This window comes from Setaria viridis, chromosome 9, assembly GCF_005286985.2.
Source record: "Setaria viridis chromosome 9, Setaria_viridis_v4.0, whole genome shotgun sequence".
NCBI lineage: Eukaryota > Viridiplantae > Streptophyta > Magnoliopsida > Poales > Poaceae > Setaria > Setaria viridis.
In genome coordinates this window covers 5334510-5349800 of record NC_048271.2, presented here as the reverse complement: position 1 = coordinate 5349800, position 15291 = coordinate 5334510, and the positions used below count along the sequence as shown (strand labels likewise).

At 46.8% G+C, this 15291-nt stretch overlaps 3 protein-coding genes across 4 annotated transcripts; 2 read left to right on the top strand and 1 right to left on the bottom strand.

Moving 5' to 3' along the window:
• Positions 1-516: 516 nt before the first annotated feature.
• LOC117835971 (senescence-specific cysteine protease SAG39) lies at positions 517-2532 on the top strand. The gene is made up of 2 exons (XM_034715311.2): positions 517-1119; positions 1533-2532. Exons 1-2 carry the CDS (start codon positions 654-656, stop codon positions 2117-2119), a joined length of 1053 nt encoding a protein of 350 aa, XP_034571202.1. The 5' UTR covers positions 517-653; the 3' UTR covers positions 2120-2532.
• Positions 2533-2990: 458 nt separating this feature from the next.
• On the top strand, positions 2991-6384 carry LOC117837304 (uncharacterized). Its single transcript, XM_034716903.2, has 5 exons — positions 2991-3353; positions 3466-4865; positions 5075-5188; positions 5294-5425; positions 5901-6384. The coding sequence occupies exons 2-5, from the start codon at positions 3558-3560 to the stop codon at positions 6033-6035; spliced, it is 1689 nt and encodes a 562-aa protein (XP_034572794.1). The 5' UTR covers positions 2991-3353; positions 3466-3557; the 3' UTR covers positions 6036-6384.
• A 216-nt stretch (positions 6385-6600) lies between these two features.
• Positions 6601-13884, bottom strand: LOC117837305 (MADS-box transcription factor 14). Of its 2 annotated transcripts, none has more exons than XM_034716905.2 (8): positions 13308-13884; positions 9598-9676; positions 8043-8107; positions 7856-7955; positions 7698-7739; positions 7482-7523; positions 7237-7355; positions 6601-7098 (listed from the first exon to the last, which is right to left on the bottom strand). In XM_034716905.2, the coding sequence occupies exons 1-8, from the start codon at positions 13490-13492 to the stop codon at positions 6984-6986; spliced, it is 747 nt and encodes a 248-aa protein (XP_034572796.1). In that variant the 5' UTR covers positions 13493-13884; the 3' UTR covers positions 6601-6983. The 2 variants fall into 2 exon arrangements, with proteins under 2 accessions (XP_034572796.1, XP_034572795.1); XM_034716904.2 differs by having other exon boundaries at positions 6601-7101; positions 13308-13880.
• Positions 13885-15291: the final 1407 nt, after the last annotated feature.

The following is a 15291-nucleotide window of genomic DNA, read 5'->3' as shown; positions in this document are numbered from 1 at the left end:
ACTTGACCATAAGAACCCCAGGAATCACTCATGGCTCGATCGAGGAGAGCCGCTGGCTCCCGCCACCAATCCAATTCCAAGCTCCAACCAGCAGAGAGCCTGCGCCCTGCCTTGCAGGGACCCAATGCAAGCAACGGTAGCATTCATGTGGACTCCATGTTCTTGCCCGTCTCGCTCGGGGGGAAAAAAAAAGACGGCAGGTAACATCATGTTCGTTATCTAATGAATGCTGATGTCCACCAGCTGCATCAGGTTTATGTGTAAATGCGTCTGAATTTTGGATCCTTTCAAGAGAATGAGTGAATGAAATGTGAGTGAGAACGGTCCATGTTGGAGCTTACTTCACGGCTCTTTTCTTCGTGCCAATCATCGTGATTCCTCCATGGATGGATGATTTGTGTTAGGCTAATTCGCCTGTTAGCACTAACAGAGTAGTAGTGACAGTTAACTGCCTAACTCTTTTTTTTTTGGGTTGTTCTTTCCTGCCCCTGACGACGCTCTATATAAAGCCATCCCTGCATTGCAGATTTCGGCCAGGAAGTAGCCACTTGCTTTGGGCCAAAACTAGTGGCTGCTCCCCACAGCACACAGCACACACCTGAGCTCTCTGCTGGGTGCATAGCACTTGAACTTTTTTTTTTGTTGTTGCAAACATGTCCGTGTCACGGCTCATCATGCTCGCCGTTCTCGCCGTGGTTAGCGTGTGCGCCGCTCCCCGTGCGCTCGCGGCGCGAGAGCTGGCCGCCGGGGAGGACGACGCCGCCGCCGCGATGGCGCTGCGGCACGAGGCGTGGATGGCGGAGCACGGGCGCGCGTACAAGGACGAGGCGGAGAAGGCGCGGCGGCTGGAGATCTTCCGTGCCAACGCGAGGCTGATCGACTCGCTCAACGCCGCGGGGAAGCACGGCCACCGGCTGGTCACCAACAGGTTCGCCGACCTCACCGACGAGGAGTTCCGGGCCGCCAGGACCGGGTACCGGCGCCCGGCTGCGCCGGCCGCCGGGAGCCACGGCGGCGGCCGGTTCAGGTACGAGAACGTCAGCCTGGCCGACGCGCCGCAGAGCGTGGACTGGCGGGCCATGGGCGCCGTCACCGGCGTCAAGGACCAAGGAGATTGCGGTACGAAATTAAACACGCGCCACCTGCACACACACACACACACACACACACACACCACATGCATGATGAATGTAAAATGAATAATAGTTTCAACTGATTTTAAGTAGAAATTGGAATGGAAAATCAATTGAAGTTAGGTTAAAACATACTGCGTGCGTGGACATGTCTCCATCTCGCTAGCTTTTTCGTAACGCACGCGTGCGGTCAAAACGGAAAGGTTAAAGCGGAACAGACAGTAGACTAGTGGAGATTGTTGTACTGATAGAAGACTAGAGTCTACTGGTGCGTGCACTTTTGGTAATTTGAATCAATAAGGAAGTTTGTTTTTTACATCATCAATTAGACAATTACTGGAGTTTTTTATGTGGTTATCTGTCCAAATACAACATGGCAGCATACATGCACTGTCGCAGGTTGTTGCTGGGCGTTCTCGGCGGTGGCGGCGGTGGAAGGGCTGAACAAGATCCGGACGGGCCGTCTGGTGTCGCTGTCGGAGCAGGAGCTGGTGGACTGCGACGTCGACGGCGAGGACCAGGGCTGCGAGGGCGGCCTCATGGACGACGCCTTCCAGTTCATCGCGCGCCGCGGCGGGCTGGCCTCCGAGTCGGGGTACCCGTACGACGGCGACGACGGGCCCTGCCGCTCCGCCGCCGCCGCGGCGCGCGCCGCGTCCATCCGGGGCCACGAGGACGTGCCGCGCGAGAGCGAGGCCGCGCTGGCCGCGGCCGTGGCGCGCCAGCCGGTGTCCGTGGCCATCAACGGCGCGGACCCGGCCTTCCGGTTCTATGGCGGCGGCGTCCTGTCCGGGGCCTGCGGCACGGAGCTGAACCACGCCGTCACGGCCGTCGGGTACGGCACCGCCGGCGACGGCACCCGGTACTGGGTGATGAAGAACTCGTGGGGCGCGTCGTGGGGCGAGGGCGGCTACGTCCGGATCCGCCGCGGCGACCGCGGGCCGGGCGTCTGCGGCCTCGCCAAGCTGCCGTCCTACCCCGTCTAGCTATGCTATATCCACCGTACGTGCCAATCGCATCGAGATCAGCGATCGCAGCCTATAGTATTGTACTGTACGTGTGGGTGATGTTCCATCGAATCCAAGCGATGCACGACGACACGTCAGAGTGCATGGCAGGTTCGACTAGTTTGTGATTTACATTAATGTCCTGAATTACTCCAATTGTTAAGGTGTGGCTGTATGAGCTACACTATATAGCATGAATGATGTGTGCAGATGGTCTCTGTCACGACCAGATGCAAACCATTCACTCCTGTAGCAGTAAGAATGCTCGGGGGGTTGTACCTGCACCTTATGTGGTGACTGGTGGCCACACGTGTACAGATTGCCAGATTGGCTTTCAAACCAGTTAAATGTATACATGGATACATATAAAATCGTGTGTAGTTTTGGTGTAATACTTTGTAACTACGTTAGTGTTTGCAGTTGACATAGATTGCTGAAACCATGGAAGGATTGCTGTATCCGAATTCTGAATTCAGTATCAGATCATGGACACAGTATCACTCACTGGAAGATATCACCAAATTATCGTTTGAACGAAATACCACCAGAATGATATCTTTTAGTGGTAGCTTTTTGATTCCTTATATGATAATTTGGTGGTATTTCTGAAAGACTGGCGAGATAAAAAAAAAATAACAAACTCTCGCCGAACTTGATGTGACACGCGGCCCAGCCCAGCCCAGCCCAGCCCAGCCGGCATACGCGCGCCCGTGCTCCGCGGCCCAGCGGGCGCACGCCACCCCTCACGCGCGCGGCCGGCGAAAAAACCCCGAAAACGACCGTGCGCGGATCGGGGTAAGATCCCGGAAGAAGCGTGACCAATTTCGCCTCTCCGGCTCGTGGTTTGGCAACTTTTCCCCTCCCCTCCTCGGCTGCTCCCCCGCCGGCCCCTCCCGAGTCCTCCCGTGCGCCCCCGCGGTCTCCGCCTCCCACCCCGCCGCTTTTCCAAATAGAAACGGCCCCATCCATAGTCCAAATCCGAAAGACAAGGGTGGCCGGATTTCATCCGCTGCGGTGCGGCTGGTGCCCGACGAGCCCGATCGATCCCCTTCCTTCGTCCCCACACCAAGTCACCAACCGGCTCCATCTCCGAACCAAATCCCCTCCTCCCCTTTCCCAAATCGAGCAGGCGGCGGCGGGGGAGACCTGGCTCGGGGCCGACGGTCCCAGATTCAATTCCATCCAAATTCTCGCCGCCGGCGTCGCTACCACGGTAAGTTGCCTCCTTCCTCCCCCCTTCTTGGAGATTAGGGTTCCCGATTTCGCATTGGCCACGATCGTGTTTGATTGAATCTGCGTGTCCCCGCCGTCTTCCCCCCGCGCAGGATCGACGCGTAGCCGCCCAGGGTTTGCCGCGGGTTCCGGCATGCTCTAGCCGCCGCCCTGCCGCGGTGATCCTCTCGTGGCCGGGCTTGCCATGTCGTGGGGGCGGTTCAGCAACTTCAACCCCTTCCAGGGGCCCACCCGGACCGTGCGGAGCTGCCCGGTGGCGCCTCGCAACGTGGTGGTCATCGACGAGGACGACGATGGTGGCGAAGATGCCTCGGAACCGGAGGTTTTCATTATTGGTGGCGCAGCTCCGCCACCGACGCCTGCGGCGGCGCCTGGGTGCCAGGCCAGGAAAGGGAACGGCTTGTCTGGTAACGTGATCACCATAGACGATGATGAAGACGTGGGGGAAGGTGCTGGGTGGGATAAGGCAGGCCCCAGCACCTCCCGTGCGTCGTCTGGGTCTCCGGCATCGATGACACCGGGGCGGGGTTCCCCGGGGAACAGATACGGGTTCGATAGCACATCGGACAGTGATTTGTCCGAGGGGTGGGACTTTGACACTGATGATGGTGGCAGCTCGGATTGCGAGATTCTGGATGATACGTCTGGGACGGCCCGAGAGATGTGGGAGACGGCTGCTTCAAGGAAGAAGATGCCTCATGGTGTCCATGAGCGTGAGGATGGTTGGGCTGCTGCATTTGAATCATGTGCCAGGTCGGAGGCACAACCATATAAGGATTCAGAGGGTTTCTTTGGTGCGGGATGCAATCTGGATGAGACTTATTTTAGCACCGCATGGAAGGGTGACTCACACAACGATACTGGTGGTACAAAGGAGGGTTCTGAACACGTTCAAAGTAGTGCCAACGGTGTGAAGGATGGCCAAGGTCCTTCGGTGCCAAATGCCAAAAAATGTTCTAATGGAAATGTTGGAGAAGGAACAGAAGGCATGCAGGATACAAATAGCAGTGCAAAGGATGTCCATGCAGAACCCCATCCCGATGAGAACATATTTCAGAGTTCTAGTGATGCTTGTAAGGGAGGTGTGCAAAATAATACTGGCGTTTCAAAGGATCACCATGGCCCTTCTTCAGCGCCTAGTGCCAAGGAATGTTCAAATGAAGAAGGGGTTGTTCCTCAAAAAACTTCAGAAGGGTTTCAAACTCCTCGCGCAGATGGAACCTTTGTCTATAAATTTGTCTCTGCGAATATGGTGTTTCCCGGAAACTCCTCAGCAGATCGGAAAGATGGAAGTCCTCCAATGTCTGTCAGTACTCCTGATAAGATTGATGAGAAAATACCTGATGGTGAATATTCACAAAAGGATCAGTCACCACCGGAACCATCACATGCTTCAGTGATTGGTGAACGTGAAAGACACAAAGAATCAATTGAGTACAAACGGGCAGCAGAGGAGGAGTGGGCTTCCAGACAGCGGCAGCTACAAATACAGGTACAGTATTTGGCCACCATGAATTAATTCTAAACTATACTAGAACTATGTTACGTGTGCATGGATTTGGGAACATAAAATTCAACGCTTAGTTTTAAAAACTTCCTGCAAAAAAATATGTAATGATCAAAACAGGTGGCACGTATGGAATGTTTGGATCCGTCACATGACTCTTGATTATGGTTCTTTGTTGGAAAATATTATTGCAGGCTGAGGAAGCAAAGAAATTGCGAAAGAGAAAGAAAGCTGAGGCTCAACGATTGCTTGACATGGAGAAGAGACAAAAACAAAGATTGCAAGAAGTCCGTGAATCACAGAGAAAGGTCTCTTATTGCACCAGTCTACAATGTGATGCTAGCACAATTATTTGTTAATTGTCAATACTTTTTTGGCATTATATAACTGTTACCTTTTCTTTCTTCCTGTAGAATGAAGAAGCTATACAGCTAAAGGAGCAGTATCGGGGCGTAGTAAGAAAGGAACTTGAAGATCTGGAAAGGAGATATTGGGATATGACTTCAATATTGCGTGCGCTAGGCATCCCCGTTGAAGGTGGTGAGGTATGCCCTGTGCCTCTGTCTTGTGGATACACTCAGCCCATTGCTTGCTAGTTGTAGAAAGTTTATTTGCTGCAAGCTTTTTTATTGTATTGATTCAGAACGTTTTGCCTAGTACAAACACTGTTGGCCCTTGTCCATGGTTGACCATAGCAGCAAAACCCCAATGTTTTCGAATAGTTTTATGAACAGCTGTGGCTAGCTTCTGCAGTTGCAGGCGGTATTTCAACTTTGCAAGGGTTGACCTTGTTTGTAAGAAAAATAAAACAGAAAAAGGCTACTAACTGCATATTTGGGAAGAATAGGACAATAGTTGTGTATAGCTGAAGATCGGAAGCCACCTGTGTTTCGTAAACCTATGTTTGCATTCAAGCAGCACAGAATTTATTCAGATTTCCCAATATGCTTTCTGCTGTGATCGTAGAGAATTAAGAATATCTGTAATAGTTAATTTGACGAGACTACTTATCCTTTTCAGGTTAAAGCCTATAAGCAAGCACTTCTGAAATTCCATCCTGATAGGGTATCAAGAAATGATATGTATCAACAGGTCAAAGCAGAGGAGACATTCAAGTTCATTTCACGCCTGAAGGAGAAACTGCCAAGGTTTTAAGAATAGCATATTCCAATACCCAGTTCGCACAAAACCATCTCAAACCCATCTCCTTTGTGTGTGCGTCGTAGTCACATCCTTCTCCAAGGCAGAAATCTCACCTGCAGGCTCAAGATCCATAGTTCAGAAGATATTTATTATCCTCCTTAGAAGCAACTAGGGCTTAGAATTCATTAAACTCGACTACTCTCCTTGAAGTGGTAGGGATTCTTGTTAGTCGTGACCCTTGGTTTGGGATCGAGAATTGGTTGTACAGGACTGATAGCAGAAACATAATTCCTCTTGCAGACCATCTTTCATAATTTATCTGACAGAATACCGTGTCGTCGTGCTTTGGTTGTTCAGCTCAGTTACATGCGTTTTCACATACATGCATTTGTAATTTTATATAGGCGACATCACTTATATCACAACTAGATGCATTCCTTTTTCTTTATTTTTGTTATACACTAGCTGTATCTTTGCTTTGCATTCTGGAACAACCACGAGGATCTACTCTGTACAAAGGAAAGGTGATGCATAAACGAATGGCTCAGGGCCCCATGGGTATTTCTACAGGTAGGAATGACTGAGGCACGCATGTCTTGTTGAATATACCAATTGTTGCTTTACAGGATTGAATTGATAAACCGCGCACATTTGCCATGGAAAATGGAATTTTGACGCTCATGCTGCGCATAAATATTACATGGGTAAATTACTCAATGGTACTGTAGCCTCGCCGGAAACGGTGATGAACAAAGGCAAAATATACACATTGTAGATTGCTACTTATATGCTGCTCAAATTATGGTAAACCCCTACTGCTGCTGCTACTCGCCGCTCGCGATCACGACAAGATCGACGATAATAACGCACCAGGTGGAGGCAGCGAGGCAGCCGGGTGAGCATGCTACCGTTCCTGAATCTTGGCCGCACACCGAGACGGGTGAGAGGAAGCCTTCCAGTTCAACTGCTGAGGTGGCTGAGCATCCATGGAGGCAGTCCAATGCGAGCTTGCGGCTGCGGCTGCGGTGCCGCCCCCTCCACCCTCCCGCCGCCTGCTGCCACAGGGACAGGGTAGCTGCTGCACAAACCAGACAAACGGGGCACCCTCTTGTCACTCGCTTCCTGAAGTTGTCAGTAACGCATCGACGCGTTCTGGGGAAAACAGGGAAGGTTTCACTGTTTGGGATTGGGGCGTGATGTGATGTAGGAGTACCTGATATTTGTTGCTGGGGGAGCTTCCCTCATCATGAAGGACGAGGAAGACGAGCTGGTTTGCTGTGGAGTTTGGTCCCATTGCGGTTGCTGCCGCTGGCCTTTCTGCTTCTCCACGAGCTGCAGAAAGGAACAATGCTTTCTGTCAAATCAGTTCAACTTTGCTTCATGGGAAAACAAGAGGAAAAAACTGGAGCATGGACGAGGCAACGGGTTGAGCAGCCAACAGCGGCGGCCTATGCCTACCTCCTTCTGCAGGACCTTGTTCTCCTCCTGCAGTGACTTCTCCTGCAGCAACAATGCATCGCGTGCCAGCAGTCAGCGAAGCACAGGAGCAGATATATTCGAGCGGATGATGTTGCAGCGTAGTCACAACATTCACATGGCTTGAAACAAACCATATCCCTCTGATGGACAGCTAAAGAAATCACACTAGTCTAACACGCAAGTCCGACAGTTTACCTTCCTTTGAAGCTCTGAAATTGACTCCATCATAAGCTGGCTCTGCACATGCAAAGAATATGTACTGGTCAGCTTTTCAACATACAGGGCAAATGGATGTCGCCGCGTAGACACCGCAAAAGTAATGCACGGTGGTGTCATATATATGATCATGCTACCTTTCTGGATCTGATATGTTTCAGTGAACTCTCCAGCTGCTGCTCTAGTTGCTGAAGCTCCTTGAGATTCAAAGTTTCAAGATCCTCTCCCATGAGATGCCTGCAGGACACACCAATTAGCTCATATTATCTTCTCGCCGTGGGTAGTTCATATTAACTTGCTGCAACGTAAATCACTAAAAATTACTTTTGACATTTCTGTATCGTCTCAACCTTCGCCTTTAGTTTCCTATATTCGTGGCACCAGTTGCCCTACACAAGTAAAGAAAATTTGCATTATTTAATATGGGCCAACATCATGAAAAGGAATACTACGAATTCAGGATATCACAATTGAAGGGAGACTTAACTACTCCCTCCGTTCCAAATTGTAAGTCATTCCAAGAATCTTGGAGAGTCAAAGCATCTCAAGTTTGACCAAAATTATAGAGAAAAATATAAAGATTTATGACATCAAATAGATATACTATGAAAATATAATTGATAAAGAATCTAATGATACTTAGTTGACATCATAAATGTTATTATCATAAATATTTATATTTTTCTCTATAATTTTAGTCAAACTTAAGATGCTTTGACTCTCCAAGATTCTTGGAATGACTTACAATTTGGAACGGAGGGAGTACATGATAGCCAAGGATAACTAACTGAACTAAGCACTGCTATGTGTTGTGTGATTTGTTTTTTCAATTAGTTTAAATTCAATTTTATTACTGTTCATAACTAGGACACTACAATCATCTATCGTCTAAAAATGACAAATATCCATGGAGTTTGCATTAGGATAACCATAAGAAATGGCGAAAAAGATGGTTGGCAACATATTGTACATTTGAATTTAGTGTTTCGTGTGCTTCCAAAGCCTGTCCTATACATATGGATACTTGTTAGGATCTATCTATGCTAATCCCCAATAAAAATATGTGCTACTTTATGATCCTACAAATGTCACACAAAAAATACCTCCTGAAAACAGTGAGTTAATATACAATAAAGAAATTTTTTTATACAAAGAGTATCCTAAATAATCAATATTTTCTTGTAACCTTTTTATGCCAATGTTTGCTTTTAACTGTCACACCGATGCGTATCTTGTGATTCCCACTTCCACCAAATATATATAAAAAATCGAAGTAAATCCTGTTGAAAAGCTAAACAAATTTTGGGAACAATTACAATTCGAATGAGTCTGTTCTAATTTGTGTTTGTCCCCTTTTTTCGGACATGCCAATTTGTTTTGACTAGTGGTCAATCACCAGTAATTGACACGTGCATATTAATCCTACAACCCCTGCTTTTGCAAAACATTAATTGCTAGCACTTGACAAATATTAGCACATGATCACAAAATTCCTAAAACTAAGGCATTCCTTGGACCGGCTGATTAAGTATGTTATGCCACAATGTGCTCCGGCTACATGCCATCTAAATTACTGATAGGTTTAATTGCTGATTTATAACAATCATATTTACTGCACCAATGGTACATCTATGCAAAGGAGAAGCAGTTTACTGTTCCTAGGTTTAGATTAGTCATTTGGCAAAAGAAGTAATGAAACAGCAGGTCCTATCAATAGTTCAAGAAAAGGCCAACATGTTTATTGAGCACAGCTTGATCAGCATGAATGATTATAAATTCAGCCCAACTTGACAAGAACTGAATGAGATTTTCTCATATGAAAAAAAGCTAAAAACCTACAGTAATGAATCGAATAAAAACAGATGAATGAAGTTAGTACCTGAGTTTCAGATTCTGCTGAAATGAGAACCTTCTCTGCATAGGAGTAGCGCTCATATCGTTCAAGAATTTTGTCCATACTGTGAAAACGGTGGAAATGATATCTTATCACTGGAAGTAAATAAATGTAGGCACGAATAACTAAATAAATCTGTATGATAAAGAATGGAAGGAGTGTGTATTCAATACTGTAAGCAATTAGGCATCTTTAAGTCCTAATAGACTTCAAGCATAAATTCGTAATGTAATAAATTTATACACTATAATTTCATAAAGACATGCTATCTAAAGATTCTCCCTTTTTCTACAAGGATGTAAAAACACATGGTTCAACTGGTTAAGAAACCAAATCAGAAGCAGGACACAAAAATGGGATCAGATTTTGACATCCCAGCTACTTACATTAGCAGCAACCTCAAGAACAACAGTTACAGAAGACAGCAACATTTAGGAAGTAAGTTAAAGATGCCAAACCAAAATAAAGTTGTGGACGTTGTTAACTGCATTATATTGTAGCTAGCTCTTTGAATCAGTTTCAGTGTGGAAGAATGGAAGTGTAGCTTTTACGAATTCATACTAGTCTTTATATAGCCTGTACCATATAATTTGTTATTATCAACCAAACTGCAGCATTTTAATAAAGAGCCTTGGTCTAAAAATGAAAATTTCTCCAAACATAGAAAGTGCTACAGTGAACAATTATTGTATAATTTCTTTTATGCTTCAAAACTCTTTGTTACTGCAGTAACTTAATATATGACTACCTAGCAAATCACATAAGCTTACTAAATTTAAAACATCATGATATACAATGATTTTTTTAATTTTTTTACAATGGTAGTTTCTCTTATCCTCCATGGTCCATGCAATTAATTTACAAGACATATTGAAAACTATATATTCTAAAACTTTTGCAAGGGTATTACTATGAAATTATCTTAAGGAACTTGTGTTTTTAAAAATATTTTGTTAAATTAATCCATAAAGAAAACAGATAAATGTGTGTGATTTTTCAATTAATGTTTTCTTGAGTTATCGTAGGAATTTGGTTACTAAAATTTGTCAAATCATGGAGCATAAATATCAAGCATAATCTTTTACCTTTTTTTACACAAAAGTCAATTTCTAGAGCTTTACAGAAAGGAGAAGGATAATTTGCACTATGTACCAACCATCACAGGTGTTCTGGAAAAAAAGTGTTAGGAAAAAAGCTGCTAAAATAAAACCAAAAGCCTTTTGAGTTGTACTTCAAGAAAGTGGGCTGTAAGTCCAAGTTAGGGGAACCTCATAGAACCTTGTCTCTTAATTAAACAACAAGGAAAACTGCAATTGAAAATTCAGATCAATGAAATCCACAACAGGATGCCCTGATACATACATGCATCGATGTGCCAATAAGTGATATGGGGGAATGTTCTACTTTCAGTAAAATATGGATTGGTACACAATCACAACCAGGAGAAAGAAAATCACACATGTGATATTGATCGAGATGCATATAACATGCATTCAGAATCTAATCTGGTTAATTTTTCAATTCAAACTGCAACTATTTGCAATTTCACAAGATTAAGTATGAAAAATGATCAAGATATGTTGGAAAAGAAAAGGAGAAAATCAATCTAGGCATGTGAGGAATGTCTAGAAACTGAAATTGTTGCAAATTATGTTCTGGTAGAGAAAATACTAATATTCAGTCACTATATAAGCGCTAGGAATCAATGAATATTGCGTAAGCAACAGTTTCTCAGGTACAACTTCACCAAATCGAAAGGTAAAACACCTGTATTTTTTTCAATTCTATCAAAAAGTCATGGCACTATTGCAAGTACCATTGGTAAAGTACATGTATTTGCTGTACTTGTGTTTTTACAGAATGTCTGCATGCCTACTCACTGTAGATTACAGGAGCTTGAGACAACTGCCATAGACGAGTGCTACACTTGAATGGATAATATAATGTCAGCCTTAGGTTCCATACAAACTCCCCACATGTTGCTCATGCAAGAACCGACTACGCATCAACAAAACACTTTCAACATTTTCTTCTTGGTCTGAGATATATATATATTGCAGTACAATGCAAGGTGCTAAGCCACCTACACTTCCTTTTTTCAGAAAGTTGATGAAGATGGATGGAGTTCGGTTAGATCAAGCGAACAGTCCCCGCCCCCCCCCCCCCCCCCCCCAACAAATAATTCTAACTTGATTAACCTGCAAAATGAGCTCGCAGAGGAAGACACTTGAGTTATTATACCCGAACGAGTGGTTCTTCTGGAGGACACATACACGACAGACCACTGTCATTAAAATTAATGGTTTTTCGGGGGACTAGAAAGTGGAGAAGAGAAGAGGAGAATAGATATAGTTATTTTGATGCACCAAAGAGTATGTGTTTACTCAAATAGATGTTGAGCTCACTAATTAGCATAGTTCTGGGAAAAAAGAAAAGGTATGGGCAGTAAGCACAAGTTTAATCAACTAAAACTATGAACCTGCTAAAATGCATGGTTAGTAACTAACAAGATTTGCATGTCCACAAACGTGGAAGTCAGGGCTACTGGTCATTCAGATGATATGATACACTGGTGTCAAAAAGGCGATGAAACAAAAGGGGAAAATGAGAAGAAATTCACAGCAGCTTAAGCCGCAGTTGTAGCGAATGGTTCTGTTAATCTATTTAGAAACCATGCACATCCACTAATTGTTGTGAAATATAAACTCAAAAATCAGATGGTAATAATAGAACTATAAAAGCCAATATGGGCTAATAGCAGCAAAAGTAAGTACGTACTGAAGAAGAATGGATTAGCAGCAAAACTGTTCTCCCTTGACGAAAATCATGGCAACCCCCAGTAACATGTATCATAACAAAGTCAAATAAAGAAAGTCCACGCACAAACTAAAGTTTATGTGTTGTTTGGGGCTTGAGATACGAGCGTGCCCTACTGGAGGAGTTAGGCTCAGCATCATCGATCATCATTCAAGAGAGACAAGCTAGCTTAGATGCTTGTAGCAGTGAGCAAGACTACATGTATGAAACCTTGTATAGTTGCATACCATAAGGTTGGCGACTAGTGCCAATCAGGAGGGAAAAAGGCACAAGAAAAAGGATAGATCGAAGAACAAAGAAATAATCGCGGCCAAACTTTTACTAAGCAGTGGAAATGCGAATAAAGGAACAAGATGTAAGCAGCAAGCAAGGGCTGACCCAGCAGCGACTTAGTTAGCATCTGGTTAGAAATTAATGGTACCTGGATGAGCAAAATCCAAATTACAGAAACCATAATCCACCATGTAATCCCCAAATCATCCCAGCATGCCAAGGACATACGTACATATACTAATTATTAAGAGTATGAGATGATTATAGCATAGTATGCTTCCCCTTCTGGTACCAAGCTTTGTAAGAGTCAACTCAGTCAAGCAATTAACACATGCAGCATGGCAACAAAAATTTCCCCAAATAGAGCAGTACCAACCAAGCGAAAGCGGAACATAAAATTACCTCATATATAGCGCACGAGCGGCCCACCCTACACGCTAAAATTCATCTAGATCGCCCCCGCCGAAAATTCTCAACGAAATTGAAACAGATATAATAGCCGAAAACCGTGATTCAAAGTCCAAACAGCTTGGAAATGGAGCAGTCCAGCTGAATCAACGGATTGCGACGAAACCTAAGCGGTGGCGGAGGCAGCGAGCGCGTACCATGAGTCGGTGGCGAATTCGTAGAGCTTCCCCTTGGTGGAGAAGATGATGAGTGCGACCTCCGCGTCGCAGAGCACGGAGATCTCGTGCGCCTTCTTGAGCAGCCCCGAGCGGCGCTTTGAGAAGGTCACCTGGCGGTTGATCTTGTTCTCGATCCGCTTCAGCTGCACCTTGCCGCGCCCCATCGCCGCCGCCGCCTTCTCCTCCGCCTCCTATGAACCGAATCCTAGCTAGCTCCCTCTCTAACAACCAATCCTCTAGACAACAACCACGTCGCTTCAGCGGAGACGACAACGACGGCAGCAGCAGCAGCTTTAGAGCTAACTAGGCTACGAGAGGGCTGACTGATTGGTTGGACAAGCCTACGGCTGGCTGTAGACCACGGTAGTAGGCGGTAGCGCCGGCGAGTGCATGACGTCACAGCAGCGGTAGTGGAGAGAGAGAGAGTGGGGGGAGGAGGAGGAGGCGGGGGACCGGCCGGGTGGAGGAGGAGGAGGGAGGCGCCGGGAGGTGGCGGATTTAAAGCGGTGCTGCGCGCTGCCGCGCGACGGGATCGGAGGCGGAGGGCGGTATCGCGAAACCGGGATGGTTTTGTGCCGGCCGCTGTCGAGCAGCCATTGGGCGAGGCCCCGCCCCGTGACCGGGCCGGCCGGGCCAACCGCGCCTCCCCGTCTCCGGGGGACCCCGCCAACCGCGGGGTTATGTGGCTCCTCCTCGTACGGTCGAAAACCGCCTCTCTCCCGTAGCCAGGTCGGGAGACCAATTAATGACGAGAAAATCCTCGCTCCTTTTTTTTCTTTTTTCCCGATGAAACGAATCTTCGCTCCTTTCCTTTCCTTCGTATTTATTTATGATAAATGCTAGATTTCTGTCGCCTGATTTCTTGGAGAAAATATATCGAATTTCTTGCCTTAGGATTTGGCGTCAAGATTCGTGTTGGACTCCATCTCCTTCGTGTCCAGCATCCTCCGACAACCTCCATTAACTTCGGCGAGCTCTTGGGGTCAGGGGTTTGGGTTAGAGATTTTAGATTTGGAGGGTTTGTGGCCTCCAGATCTATAGGAGATGGTCGGGGAGCTAGCTAGCCTGATGGTGGTGGTGGTGCGGGGGCGGATGGCGAGGCGGTGGGGACGCCATCTGCCGCGGGCGGCGAGGGACCCCCGGATGGATGGGGTAGGTGGCGGGGGCGTTGAGGCCATAGCAGTGATGGTCGTTGTCGGTGTTTAAACTCGGCAACATACTGAGGGAGGTGCTCAAGATAGTGTTTTGGTTAGTGGGGCTCATCGAGATCAGGAACTCGAAGGTAAACGCGAACACACGATTTAGACAAGTTCGGGCTGCTAGATTGCGTAATACCCTACGTCCTGTATGTTGGTTGGATTGAATTGCTTTGGATAGGTCCCTGCCTCGCCTTATACTGTCGGGGGCAGGATTGCAGGTCGATTGGTTACAAGAATACTAGTCGGATACGACTAGAGGAGTTCTACTCTTATTACAACGAGTACTTTCCTAATCCTCAACTAGTTCCTATCTTTCCATGTAGACTACGCTGTCCTGTGCCATGGTCTCCATGTCAGATGCATCTCGGTGTCCAGCCCTATATTTAGGACTGTCCAAACCTTCTGGTGGGCCCATAGATGTATGTACGACACTCGTCGGGGCGGCGGATGTGACGGTGTGGTGCTGCCAGATCCGATCGGGCGGCGGGGAAGGTGGGGGCGCTGGAGATGAGGAAGATGAAGGAGCCAGGGGTAGGAAGGCCGACGCCGAAGGAGAGAGAGGGGGTGGGAGATGGGTGGGCGGACCGAGCCGGCGCCAATGAGGCGGGGCGGCGTGATGGGTGGTGTCGAGGGTGGCGGCGGGGGTACCGGGAGGAGGAAGAGGACAGGATTGAGAAGGTCATATATTTGCCCAATGCGTGATCCAAGACGTCCGTTGGAGATCCGATCCAAAAATTGATCCGAAGGGTTGAAAACTGATGATA

What these genes read in the sequence shown, in the direction of transcription:
- LOC117837304 (XM_034716903.2), top strand. Translation starts at nt 3,558, where the DNA reads ATGTCGTGGGGGCGGTTCAGCAACTTCAACCCCTTCCAGGGGCCCACC. An exon ending in AGCGGCAGCTACAAATACAG is followed by an intron (nt 4,866 to 5,074) that starts GTACAGTATTTG and finishes ATATTATTGCAG; the next exon opens with GCTGAGGAAGCAAAGAAATT. An exon ending in TCCGTGAATCACAGAGAAAG is followed by an intron (nt 5,189 to 5,293) that starts GTCTCTTATTGC and finishes TTCTTCCTGTAG; the next exon opens with AATGAAGAAGCTATACAGCT.
- LOC117835971 (XM_034715311.2), top strand. Translation starts at nt 654, where the DNA reads ATGTCCGTGTCACGGCTCATCATGCTCGCCGTTCTCGCCGTGGTTAGC. An exon ending in CAAGGACCAAGGAGATTGCG is followed by an intron (nt 1,120 to 1,532) that starts GTACGAAATTAA and finishes GCACTGTCGCAG; the next exon opens with GTTGTTGCTGGGCGTTCTCG.
- LOC117837305 (XM_034716904.2), bottom strand. Translation starts at nt 13,492, where the DNA reads ATGGGGCGCGGCAAGGTGCAGCTGAAGCGGATCGAGAACAAGATCAAC. An exon ending in GAATTCGCCACCGACTCATG is followed by an intron (nt 9,677 to 13,307) that starts GTACGCGCTCGC and finishes CCGTTTTCACAG; the next exon opens with TATGGACAAAATTCTTGAAC. An exon ending in TTTCAGAGCTTCAAAGGAAG is followed by an intron (nt 7,524 to 7,697) that starts GTAAACTGTCGG and finishes TTGTTGCTGCAG; the next exon opens with GAGAAGTCACTGCAGGAGGA.